The 13443-nt window shown below is 32.7% G+C and overlaps 1 protein-coding gene across 1 annotated transcript; it reads right to left on the bottom strand.

Annotated features, from left to right (window-relative positions):
* Window positions 1-1246: 1246 nt before the first annotated feature.
* Window positions 1247-2836, bottom strand: LOC143566047 (metal tolerance protein 4-like). The gene is made up of 4 exons (XM_077052836.1): window positions 2753-2836; window positions 2558-2662; window positions 2339-2345; window positions 1247-1419 (listed from the first exon to the last, which is right to left on the bottom strand). The coding sequence occupies exons 1-4, from the start codon at window positions 2834-2836 to the stop codon at window positions 1247-1249; spliced, it is 369 nt and encodes a 122-aa protein (XP_076908951.1).
* Between the last annotated feature and the right edge of the window lie 10607 nt (window positions 2837-13443).

Below are 13443 nucleotides of genomic sequence, written 5' to 3'. Positions count from 1 at the left end.
ATATTGCAACTTTTAGCCCGCGCTTTGCGACGGGTGTGAAATATAACAACGATAACCATGAACATAATTGACCCGTTTACAGTTTAATTTAGACCCTTTATTTAAAAACATGGTTTCGACCGTTAACGAAATGGTGAACAAGAATAAATTTTGATTAGTAACCCCATAATATTACCAAAAGTGTAACCTGTTAACGGGTTAAATTTGAACCGTTATTGAGAAACACGGTTTCGACTCGTAAGGGGTCGAAGCTAATAATCTCACAATCCTCATAACTTAAAAATGAATACAAATCGCGAGCGGAAACGTCATCACATGCTTTTGTCTCCGGTATGTCAGAAGAAGTGCCACTCCAATTAACCATATATGATGATGCTGAGCGAGGGGCGTCATTGTGCACAGAAAATCATCAGGCATAGACATGACTGAATTTGCATCTTTCGAAAAGTTGTTGCCATCTTACGCAGATGTGTTGTTTCTTATTATATATCCAAACGGTTCTGTTTCGCCACACGAATCTCCAAAATTTCATCTTCAAGTTTCGTGTTGTTCCTGCAGCCACGAAAACAAACAGATGGTGACTCACTTGATTAAAAGTAATGTAAATTAAAACAACTACTACAAGTAAATAACTAAAGTTACAATTTGCATACCCTGTTTTGACCCGTATCGAGCGTCGGTTCGGCTTTAGTTTTTCGATCTTATGTTTCGTTTTGGTGTGGTTTCAGTTTTTTTGTTTTTAGGTTTGAGTTTTTTATTTTAGGTTTTGTTTCGGTTAAATTTTTGTTGTGCGTTCTTCGTTTTTTTGTTTCGTTTAGGTTCGGTGTTTTTGATTGTTGGTTTCGTTTCAGTTTGGTTCGGTTCGAATTCGATTTTTTATTTCGCTTCGTTTTAACGGTTTTCTATGGTTTTTAGTTTCGATTCAACCGGTTTAGTTTAGTTCAGTTCAGTTCAGTTTTAGTTAGTTTTGTTCCTGCAGCCACTAAAACAAACAAATGGTGAGTCAGTTGATTAAAAGTAATGTAAATTAAAACATATAGTACAAGTAAATAAGTAAACTTACAATTTGCATACCCTGTTTTGACCCGTATCGAGTGTTGAGTCAGCTTTAGTTTTTTGATTTTATGTTTTGTTTCGGTGTGGTTTCAGGTTACTGGTTTTTAGGTTTGAGTTTTTTATTTTAGGTTTTGTTTCGGTTAATATTTTTTTTCTGTTGTGTTTGGTTTTTTGTTTCGGTTAATATTCTTCACTGACCACAATGAGCAACAAAGAGACCACAACCAGTAACCTCAACAAAGTAGAAAACGCCAAATGTGTATGTGCGACCTGTGTCAACTCGCTTCACTTTAGGATGCCTTGTAACAAGATAAGTCAACTTTTGCAGGACCTCAGGGGGTGGTGCTTGTCCCACTAACGAAGCTGTGTAACCATATCATATGAGTGTGCATGCAACCGAACTAACTGAATCTATAACCAAAATAACTGAACCTAAACAAAAGCCAACCGTTTGTTTTTTGTTTTAGTAAAAACTGGATTTTTGGCTCGTTGAGTGTCGGTTCGGCTTTAGTTTTTCGATTTTATGTTTCGTTTCGGTGAGGTTTCAGTTTTTTGGTTTATAGGTTTGAGTTTTTTATTTAAGGTTTTGTTTCGGTTAAATTTTTGTTGTGCGTCGTTTGTTTTTTTTGTTTCGTTTAGGTTTGGTGTTTTTGATTGCTGGTTTCATTTAAGTTCGGTTCGACTTCGATTTTTTATTTCGCTTCCGTTTCAGTTTTTACAGTTTTCTATGGTTTTTAGTTTCGATTCAACCGGTTTAGTCTCGTTCAGTTCAATTTTAGTTGTTGAGGTTTTTAGTTATTTTTGTTCCTGCAGCCACGAAAACAAACAAATGGTGACTCAGTTGATTAAAAGTAATTTAAATTAAAACAGCTAGTACAAGTAAATAACTAAAGTTACAATTTGCATACCATGTTTTGACCCGTATCGAGTATCGGTTCGGCTTTAGTTTTTCGATTTTATGATTCGTTTCGGTGTGGTTTCAGTTTTTTGGTTTTTAGGTTTGAGTTTTTTATTTTAGGTTTTGTTTCGGTTAAATTTGTGTTGTGTTTTCTTTGTTTTTTTGTTATTAAAAACCGAAAAACCAAACAGAACTTTGATTTTATAAGAATTTATTTTGAATGTAAATATATTTATAAGAATTTAATAAATAGTGTAACCCAAATCTTCTACGCTCAAATGTATAGTAACGAATTAACAAAAAGATTTAGGGGCAAATTCATTACTTTGAACAAACTTTTTTTGACCCAAAAATTTCAAGCTCAAATGGTAAAACATAAAATACCAAACCCCTGCATATCACATTAATTATGAGTAAAATAATGAATAAAATGTCCCAATATGTTAGTCATGAAAAGATCTCTTTGGGTTGCGTTTTATCTCAACGGGTCAGCTAAAAAACGCTTTCTAATAAGTACAACGGCGTCTCAATAAGTATAGGAAAATAAAAATAGGTACCTGCATTTTCCATAACCGTTTCCGATCAGTTTAAAATCGTATAAACCACAAGAATAATAGTGCCAAGCGGGTCTATCCACCGGTAGAATCTATCACCAAGAACAGCAGCAGCTAATCCAACTATATTTGTTACCATGTCAAAGTAATGATCCTGTTAACAGTGCACATTTGTGTTAAATGCAACTAAAATTCCCAATTAACCACCACATTATTCTCAAGATTCTAAGACGGAAGAAGTAACCTTTGCATAGGCACGAACAATCTCGTTTCCTGAACTCCTGCAGTACAACCATAACACAAGTTTGACTATCGTTGGGGTCAACATGATTCTGTATAACCATACCAAAACCAACTGTTTGTTTTTTGTTTTAGTAAAAATCGGATTTTTGGCTCGTTGAGTGTCGGTTCGGCTTTAGTTTTTCGATTTTATGATAGAATATCAAGAATAATAATATGGAATTCAATTTATACGAAAATCAGATAAAAACGGTAATAATCAATTAAATTGGGGGAAATCAGACATACACACGAATTCGGGGTGTACAGTCCAGGGCTGTTACAAGCAACTGGGCGAATTCCTCTGCATCTGGACTCTTTTCCTTTTTAGTGAATTCACGTTACAATGATATAGGTCGTGAATTGAAGGGAGCAAAAGTTACCTGCAAATTAAAGGCCACCGGAAGGGATAAAGACAATTGAATGAGCAATCATCAAAAGTAATAGTTTGAATGTAACCGAAGGAGTAACGTAAAGGAATGGATAGCAATTGAATTGAAGGAGGATGATTCAAAACCCTTCAAATTCGCATTCAATTTGCCGGAGACATTCAATTTACGCCGGAGCCGATGGAAATAAATATGACGGCGTCTCCTTTAGCAACGTCTTAATTTTAACAAATTACTATCATGTCAATCTAAAATCTTTTATATTTTTATAACGAATAGTGAATAAAGCCCGGCTATCTAAGCTAACCCAATGGCAAAACCTACCACCTCTTGATCCGGAGAAACCCGTCGTCCAAAGGCCTACAACAGTACAATCATGTGGAATCAGGTTCAAACTATAAGATATTGCAGCTTTTAGCTCAATTCTTCATTTCCGACCCATTTAGTGGAAATTAAGGTAACGAAAGTAGAGATTGTTGTAACACCCCGGCTTTAAGCGGAATATGCCCGGGTGCAATGTACAGATCACTCATAAGCTCGTAACACTATTAATAGTGACAATATATTTATTTTATTCCATAATTTCGCAAGTACACAAATAGTTTGATGATGAGACAAACAACATTACATCTAAAAGAAACAAACATTATTCATTGAAATAATCCTAAGGTATAACTAGTTTTCTTGTCCTGGCACTTCATCGTATCAACCTGCAACACATTTAAAATAATATATTTTGTCAACAACACGTGTTGGTGAGTTTTCATAAGTTTTTGCGTATATAAATATATATAAAATGCGCGATTCAATGATCGTAATGCAATAAATATTCAAACATAATGTAAATGAAATCAAATAGTGTCGTCCTCCCGTTCATTTAGCCGAAGCCATAGAAGTCGAGGAAATGAGAACCACCTTATGTAAACAACCGAAGTCATAACGTTAGTCGGCGTAGGTACGTCCCGTCGGACCCTCCTACTATGTGTATGCGTTTGCGTTTGCGTAACTTCCACCATAAAAACAGTAAACACGTTGCACATAATTCACGTATAATCACAAACAATATGCAAGAATAATATTAGCATGTACGATAAATGTGAATCGGTTTGTAAACAAGCACATAACTAACGAAATAAAACTTGTGACATGCTACACCCCAAAAAATATTAAAAGCGTTAAAAAAGGGTTATGAAAAACTCACTTGATGGTGTAGGTGTATAGGTATGAGCGAAAGGTGAAGTAAGCGAATGAACGGATTTGGTTTGGTTTGACGCGTGATCCTTAATTTGTCGAGTAAACAATAACCAAAATATAATCCTTGCACGACGTAAACGATGCGAACCTGGGATTGGTGTTCAAATCGATGACAGTGGTAGCGAAATTCAATAACAGAGGGATTAATTGAGTGAAACAAAAAGGAAGTCGATGTGAGGGGAGTTCGAAGACGAGTGTGAAGGTCGGTATATATAGGCTTCAAACGCGTTGAACATCTTTGGTAAGTCTCGTAATAATCGCCGAAGATTTTAAACTTGAGAAGGAAACTATTAACAAGCTGTAAACGCGTAATTTTGACCATGAAATTCTTTGTTTGCTGCTGCGAGTCAATTGGCATAACCGATTGGATGATTTTGTTGTTAGTATTGATGTTTTAAACTTACCTGAGTCGATATGGTGGCCGGCGTTGGCACCGGAAAAACATGTACGACTGATGGGGACTTTTTTTTACAAAGGTTTCATATTTCACCCTCAAACTTTAGTAAATTACAACCAGCCCAAACACTTTATATTTCAACGCATTTTTCCTAACTAACTATATTAATTGCCATGAACAAGTTTTAATAACTCATGCAAATATTAAATTTTATGGTTTCGAAAAATCAAAGCGGGCCAGGTTTCAAATCAATATAATACTAATAATAATAATAATAAATATAACAATAATAACAAATTTGACGGATGTCAAATCGGGTTTTGGGTTTTTAAAAATGACGAACTTCACAGGATTCACAACTTTTAGAAATTTCGTCTCGAAATTAAATTAAAAATAAATTATTATATAAAAAAAAAGAAAGAAAACAACTACTACATGGAGTTGCTAAAAGTTTTAACAAATTTTATATGCATATGAAAAATAAAATCAATAACTAAAAAAATTAATAACATTGATCTTTGAATAACCTGAAAAACGCCACAAATGGGATGTATTGCAAGGGCACTTATATATAGGATGTACCAGCGGCGTATCCACATGCCCTTATCATACTGCATTTTTCCCGTTTCCCAAAATCATTCCAAGTTCCAAGTTATTCCACACAACCGTACTTATTATATTTTCCATGCGAGGACTTTCATAATTACGTGTCGACCCATAATTACCTTTATCGTCGGATGGTCCACATAATCCGTCCAATTGTGTGGGTTTTAATAAATAAAATAAAATCTTATATGGAACTTTAGAAATCAAGAACACTGAACTATAAGGATAAAATCTAACAAAAAATATATATAAGCGAGCACTTAAGGTTAAGGATAACGCGAAAATATTAGGTAAAAATAAATAAATTAAACTACTGAAGTTTAAACAAAATAAACGATGTTATTGGGGTTTAAAACAAAATAAACTATGTTATTAAGGTTGAAATGATACAAATGATGTTATTGAGGTTTAAAACAAAATAAATGAAACTATTGAAGTTAAAATGAAATAAGCGAAACTCTAGAGTAACACAAAATAATAAAAATAATGAATGAAAACATTAAGGTCATGAACGTCGCAATAAATAAATGGAATATTGGGGGGGGGGGTCGAGAATAGCTGTGTGATTTTAACTAACAAATTATAGCCAAGTAAGTCGATATAGCCATGAGTTCAAGAATAAAATACATAAACGACACTTTTGTTGTCAAAATATCAAAATAGATTAAGTTTTTATGGTCAATAATGACACGTTAAACAAATGAAAATTTCATATAAAACAAATTATCAACAAGAATAAGGTAACGTTGAGATTAAGAATAACAAAGCGAATAGTTGAAACTTCAAGATTGAGAGTAACAAGGTAAAACATTGGACTCAAATTGATGAAACATTAAGATCAAGAATAACAAGATGGTTCGATGAAACATTGAGCGAGTAAAGAACCAAACAAATAACCAAAACAATTCATGTAAAGTAAATATAAAATGAGCATGTGTCTTATACTAGATAGCTATAATCATATTCCTGGTTATAAATAAACTAATCCCGTTAGAGGTAACCGGTACTAGATAGCCGAAGGTAGACATACGGTTTCTATTAGATAACTATATACACAACCATGTTCATAGTTTTAACTTCCACTAAACGATTACGTTCATGAGAAATCGGTCATAGATCGTGAGATTGAGGTAACAAAAGTAAACCAATTCAACAATACGACTACATATTATAAGTGACGCATGTATTTGTGTGTTTCGTGCTTGAGAGTAAACATGAACGAAAATAGGTCTACACTCGATAAATAACCAAACTCAAATATAAATTTCATAACAACTTTCAAAGAAATTAGATGCATATGATTATTTCGATTATATCCAAAAAAATACATGAAAATGAAGTTAAAGAAAAACAAAATACAGCTTGCGATACTTGTCTTCTCGAAGGTAGGTAGGTTTGAGGTATGGAGGCTAGGGCGAGGGCGGTGCTATCTTTAATGAAAATCATTGGTGTTGATGAAGGGAGAAGAAAAATGATTTTTTAGATTCATTTTAATTTGTGAAAATCGGTTGCAAAACGTGATGATTTATAATTCAAAGTTAAATTTTTTTCTTTATGATAAGTGAAAGTCCTGAATTAGTGTTAAGGCTTGTGAAACTTTGATTTTTTTTTTTTTATGTAAAATAAAGGTTTCCCTTTTGGTGGTGTACTATGAAACTTTAGAGATGATTGTCAAATAAAATGACTCATTTTAATAGAAATAATATAATAGTCTAATGGGCTTGGGACTTGTTTGAAATAAAAGATTTTTATTTAACTTTGGAAAAATATTATATATAATAATAATAATATTGGTAATAATAATAATAGTAATAGTAATAATAGTTGTGATGATAAGAATAATAACATAAATAATAATAATAATAATAATAATAATAATAATAATAATAATAAAACCATTTGATTTGAAATAGAGTTTTTTTTTAAAAAAATCAACTTGATTAAATACTTGTTAATTAGCTATTTAAAATAATCGAGGATTTAAAATTTTAAGTGTAAGGTGTTCATAAAAAAATGAATGCGGAGAAACATGCATGGTTTAAAAAAAATAGGTATTTTTGACGAGTATGAAAGGACTAACTATTGGTGTAAGGCTGAGAGTGAGCGTCAAGTGGCCAGGGAACGCGGTTTAGGGTATTGCATGGCAGAAACAAGTTAGGCCTTCCTGAGCATAGTTGGTGTGTTTGTGTCACTATGGTGGTACTAGGCTCGCAACATGAGCTTATGGTAAAACATAAGGTGTGGTAACTTTTGAGTAATGGGTCGTGGGAAGCATTTCGATATTGTGAGGCGATTGAGTGGTGACGCATAAACGAGCCAAACAAAGGTTGTGCTTCCATGTAGGGCTTTTTTTTTAAATGGTTGGGTTGGCTTTAGGTGTCTTGGGTTTGTGTTGGGTTTTAGATTGGTTAGGGCATATATTTGTTGTTTGCGCTTGTTGTTGTGGTTGGTGTTGATGAGTTTTGATGCATTTGGGTCAGCATGGTCGGGATCACGACGGCCTATTGTTTTAAAATCTGGGCTGTCACTTTACGGGTTGAGTTTCGAGGGCGATGTCGAGAAAATGAGAAGACATGTTGCGAAGCGAAAATGATTCGCGTCACATGGGACGTAAATATGAAAATTCGAATTACCAACCAATAGAAACACTATGTGAAACATTCCTGAAATCAGAATTTCTCTATATAAGTAATTAAATAAAAGCGCACTAAGTAAAATTTGAATTCGAGATTCAAATGTCCATGACCCATTATGGGTTTTCGGATTTCAATAAGAATTTCATAACTAATTAAATGAAACTATATCAAATTTGCAATCAGACTATCCATGAACCATCATGGATTTTCGTATTCCAATACAAACTTAATAATAAACAGTGAAATCAAATTGAAAATCGAGTGTTCATGTATCACCATAACTTTTCGAATTTTCAATTAAACCAAAATAATAATCAAATATCTGAATAAGGAAAACGAACTTAAACTCGACTATTCATGTATCACCATGAATTTTCGAATTTCTAATTAAATCCATAATAATAAATGAATATATAACTAGAGAAAACGAATTGGAAACTCGACTATTCATGTATCACCATGACTTTTCGAATTTTCAATTAAAATCATAATAATAAATTAATATATAACTAAAAAGAAAATGAATTGAAACCTCGACTATTCATGTATCACCATGACTTTTCAAATTTTCAGTTAAAAACATAATAATAAGTGAATATATTACTAAGTAAACGAATTGAAAACTCGACTATTTATGTAACACCATGGCTTTTTGAATTTTCAATTAAAATCATAATAATTGAATATATAACTTAAAAGAAAACGAATTGAAAACTCGATTATTTATGTATCACCATGACTTTTCGAATTTTGAATTAAAACCATTTAATAAGTTAATATATAACTAAGAAAACGAATTGAAAGATCGACTATTCATGTAGCACCATTACTTTTTGAATTTTCAATTAAAACAATAGTATAAACAATTAAGTCTTTGTAATCACACGTTGTGTGAATTATCGTAACTTGTATGTTCCAATAAAAATCAAAAATGCGTAATCAAATTGAACCAAAAGCCGGTTATTCGTGTATCACCACGACTTGTCAGACTTTTAGTTAAAACACATAAATCTATATGCGAAATTAAATCGAACCACAAGCTGGGTATTCATGTATCACCACAGCTTGTCAGACTTTTAGTTAAATATATTGTAAAACATTGAGTGTCGGAGTCACACGTCGCATGAATCACCATGACTTGTGTGACATCCTTAGGAGTGTAACCATATTCTTTTCACAAAGAGAACATAGTCACGTTTGAAAACATGATTCGTGTGGCGTTTGGTGTGTGGTATGCTTTGGCTTAATAGGTTTCATGCCCTTTCCGAACTCTCCAGGTAAGTAATCGGGTGCGCGTCTGATTGGATTTGTATGCATTGCTTATCCTCAGGTTTCAATATCCTCGGTGTCAAGAGTTCGGAAAACAACCACGTCCCCCCTGCAGTTACTACATACCCACCACGTAAAACCGTCTTCATGAAGAAAAATATCGGAAAACCGAAATAAAATTGATTGAAAAAAATATTTTGATATATTTGGTTTAGGCATAAACCTTGGAGTTTGTGTGTGAACATGTGTCCTAGCGACGCTATGAAATATTATAAATATACTTGAAGCATATGAACAATCTTCAAAGATGCGGGCACATAGCACATAGGGTACACATGCAGTTGGGCCCTAAAATAAACTATAACTATACTAGGCCGATACGTCTAACAACTTATCTTATAGTTACGTCTCTGATACCAATCTGTAACACCCCGGCTTTAAGCGGAATAAGCCCGGGTGCAACGTACAGATCACTCATAAGCTCGTAACACTATTAATAGTGACAATATACTTATTTTATTCCATAATTTCGCAAGTACACAAATAGTTTGATGATGAGACAAACAACATTACATCTAAAAGAAACAAACATTATTCATTGAAATAATCATAAGGTATAACTAGTTTTCTTGTCCTGGCACTTCATCGTATCAACCTGTTGCACGTTTAAAATAATATATTTTGTCAACAACACGTATTGGTGATTTTCATAAGTTTTTGCGTATATAAATATATATAAAATGCGCGATTCAATGATCGTCATGTAATAAATATTCAAACATAATGTAAATGAAATCAAATAGTGTCGTCCTCCCGTTCATTTAGCCGAAGCCATAGAAGTCGGGGAAATGAGAACCACCTTACGTAAAAAACCGAAGTCGTAACGTTAGACGGCGCAGGTACGTCCCGTCGGACCCTCCTACTATGTGTATGCGTTTGCGTTTGCGTAACTTCCACCATAAAAACAGTAAACACGTTGCACATAATTCACGTATAATCACAAACAATATGCAAGAATAATATTAGCATGTATGATAAATGTGAATTGGTTTGTAAACAAACACATAACTAACGAAATAAAACTTGTGACATGCTACACCCCAAAAAATATTAAAAGCGTTAAAAAAGGGTTATGAAAAACTCACTTGATGGTGTAGGTGTATAGGTATGAGCGAAAGGTGAAGTAAGCGAATGAACGGATTTGGTTTGGTTTGACGCGTGATCCTTAATTTGTTAAGTAAACAATAACCAAAATATAATCCTTGCATGACGTAAACGATGCGAACCTGGGATTGGTGTTCGGATCGATGACTGTCGGAGCTCACCGAAGACGACGACAGTGGTAGCGAAATTCAATAACAGAGGGATTAATTGAGTGAAACAAAAAGGAAGTCGATGTGAGGGGTGTTCGAAGACGAGTGTGAGGGTCGGTATATATAGCTTCAAACGCGTTGAACATCTTTGGTAAGTCTCGTAATAATCGCCGAAGATTTTAAACTTGAGAAGGAAACTATTAACAAGCTGTAAACGCGTAATTTTGACCACGAAATTCTTTGTTTGTTGCTGCGAGTCAATTGGCATAACCGATTGGATGATTTTGTTGTTAGTATTGATGTTTTAAACTTACCTGAGTCGATATGGTGGCCGGCGTTGGCACCGGAAAAACATGTACAAAGGTTTCATATTTCACCCTCAAACTTTAGTAAATTACAACTAGCCCAAACACTTTATATTTCAACACATTTTTCCTAACTAACTATATTAATTTGCCATGAACAAGTTTTAATAACTCATGCAAATATTAAATTTTATGGTTTCGAAAAATCAAAGCGGGTCGGATTTCAAATCAATATAATAATAATAAATATAATAATAACAACAAATTTGACGAATGTCAAATCGGGTTTTGGGCTTTTAAAAATGACGAATGTCACAATTGTTTTGTTTAATTTTATAAAACCAAGTTCAAATTTATAACATTTTAAAGGGAAAATTCCCAAAATAAGTATTTAGAAAACAAATTTCAAGTTTTAGGTATCATTTCCAAAGAATTTCAGAAATAGATATTATAAACTAGCCGTGACGAGTAGTTTATGTTAATACACGAGAAGTTTGCAGAGCCAATTAAAACATACCATATCGCCATAAACTAACCTTGATGAGCACGTTCATTAATCATTTAGTAGCCACAAATAAAGAAGTTGCATGCCTCGTAGTTAACGCCCACAAGTACTGCATAAATCATTTTTAGTCGCGACGAGTAGATTACAATTTTTCGAGACACGAGTAGTTTACCAAACTAGCCATGACGAGTTGTTTTGTTTACCAAACACATCGAACCGATTAGCTTTATAAAAAATTAACTGGACTGGTTAGTTTGAAAGCTCAATTAGTTATTACGAGTAGATCTTGGTCAACGACTACTTCTTCCGATATGCATTTTCAATACGAGTAGTTTATTTCCATTTAACTCGTCGCGACTAGTTGACCTCACAATCTACTCCTGGCTACTTGTTTTAGCGGTAATCTGATTTATTTAAAAATATTTAAAAATGTATAAAAATATTATGTAACTCTTATTTTTATGTCATTTTTGAAAAAATCATTATGTTAAGTCCTTATTTTATGTAATTCTCTATTTTATGTCATCTTTCATAAAAATTATTATGTCATGTACCATATTTTTTGTGATTTCTTATTTTTAAGTCATATTTTATAAAAATATATAAAAAACAAAATGTTAAATAATTTTAAGTGTTTCAGTATATTATTATGCCAATTATTTTATAAAAATTGTTATGTCATATCCCCTATTTTTGTGATCCTTATTTTTATGTCATATTTTTATAATTGTCACGGTTTGCAATCCTGTTTTTGGGTCCATGACATAATAATTTTTATAGAAGAATTGACATAATAATAATATATTGAAACACTTAAAACTGTTTAACATTTTGTTTTTTTTATATATTTTTTTATAAACTTTGACATAAAAATGAGGATCACAAAAAATAAAAGACATGACATAATAATTTTTATAAACAATAACATAAAAATAATGGATCACAAAAAATAGGGGATATGACATAATAATTTTAATAAAAGACGACATAAAAATAAAGGATTACAAAAATAAGACACATGACATAATATTTTTATGAAAGATGACATAAAAATAGAGAATCATATAAAAGGACATGACAAAATAATTTTTTTTTAAATGACATAAAAATAAGGAATTACATAATATTTTTATACATTTTTAAATAAATCGGATTACCGCTAAAACGATTAGCCACGAGTAGACTGTAACGTCAAACTTGTCGCAACGAGTTAACTGGTAATAAACTACTCGTATTGGAAATGTATACTTGAAGAACTAGTTGTTGACCAAGATCTACTCGTAATGATTAATTGAGCTATCAAGCTAACCGGTCCAGTTAGTTTATTTTGTAAAACTAACAGGTTCGATGTATTTGGTAAACAAAACAACTTGTCATGGTTAGTTTAGTAAACCACTCGTGTCTCGAAAAGTTGTAATCTACTCATCGCGACTAAAGATTTTATGCAATACTCGTGGGTGTTAATTACGAGACATGCAACTTCTTTATTCGTGGCGACTAAATGATTAGTGAATATGCTCGTCATGGTTGTTTATGACCACGTGACATGCTTTAATTGACTTTGTAAACTACCCGTATGATTGACTTTGTAAACTACCCGTATGTTAACATAATCTATTGGTCACGACTAGTTCTTTGAAAATGATACACAAAACTTGAAATTTGTTTTTATAAATACTTATTTTAAGAATTATTCTTTTTTTTTAAGGGTATAAAGAATGTTTGGTGGGACAAAAGACACATGTTTCAAGATTTGAACTTTGACCAAATCGAAGTCATAGATAATTGGAATTCTTGATAATGGTGGGCTCGGTTATGCTACTTGCCATAATTATAGTTGTTAGTTTTGATAATTTAGGCACATGGTGTCACCTTCTTTGTGAGAGAATCTTTTGTATGAATACAAATTAAAGTATTATATCTTTGATGGGTGGAGGGGTTTCCATCATTTGATTGTCAACTATGAGTTGGATGATTTAACA

This window comes from Bidens hawaiensis, unplaced genomic scaffold, assembly GCF_021521415.1.
Source record: "Bidens hawaiensis isolate Kalapana, Puna unplaced genomic scaffold, B.hawaiensis_p1.1 tig00022678_1, whole genome shotgun sequence".
NCBI classification, from domain to species: Eukaryota; Viridiplantae; Streptophyta; class Magnoliopsida; order Asterales; family Asteraceae; genus Bidens; species Bidens hawaiensis.
Note: the sequence above shows the minus strand (reverse complement) of the source record. Positions and strands in the feature narration are given on the sequence as shown.

Excerpts from the sequence above, each read along its gene's own strand:
- LOC143566047 (XM_077052836.1), bottom strand. The coding sequence starts at position 2,836 with ATGTTGACCCCAACGATAGTCAAACTTGTGTTATGGTTGTACTGCAGG. Across the intron at positions 2,663-2,752 it reads TTGTTCGTGCCTATGCAAAG|GATCATTACTTTGACATGGT; the intron begins GTTACTTCTTCC and ends CACTGTTAACAG.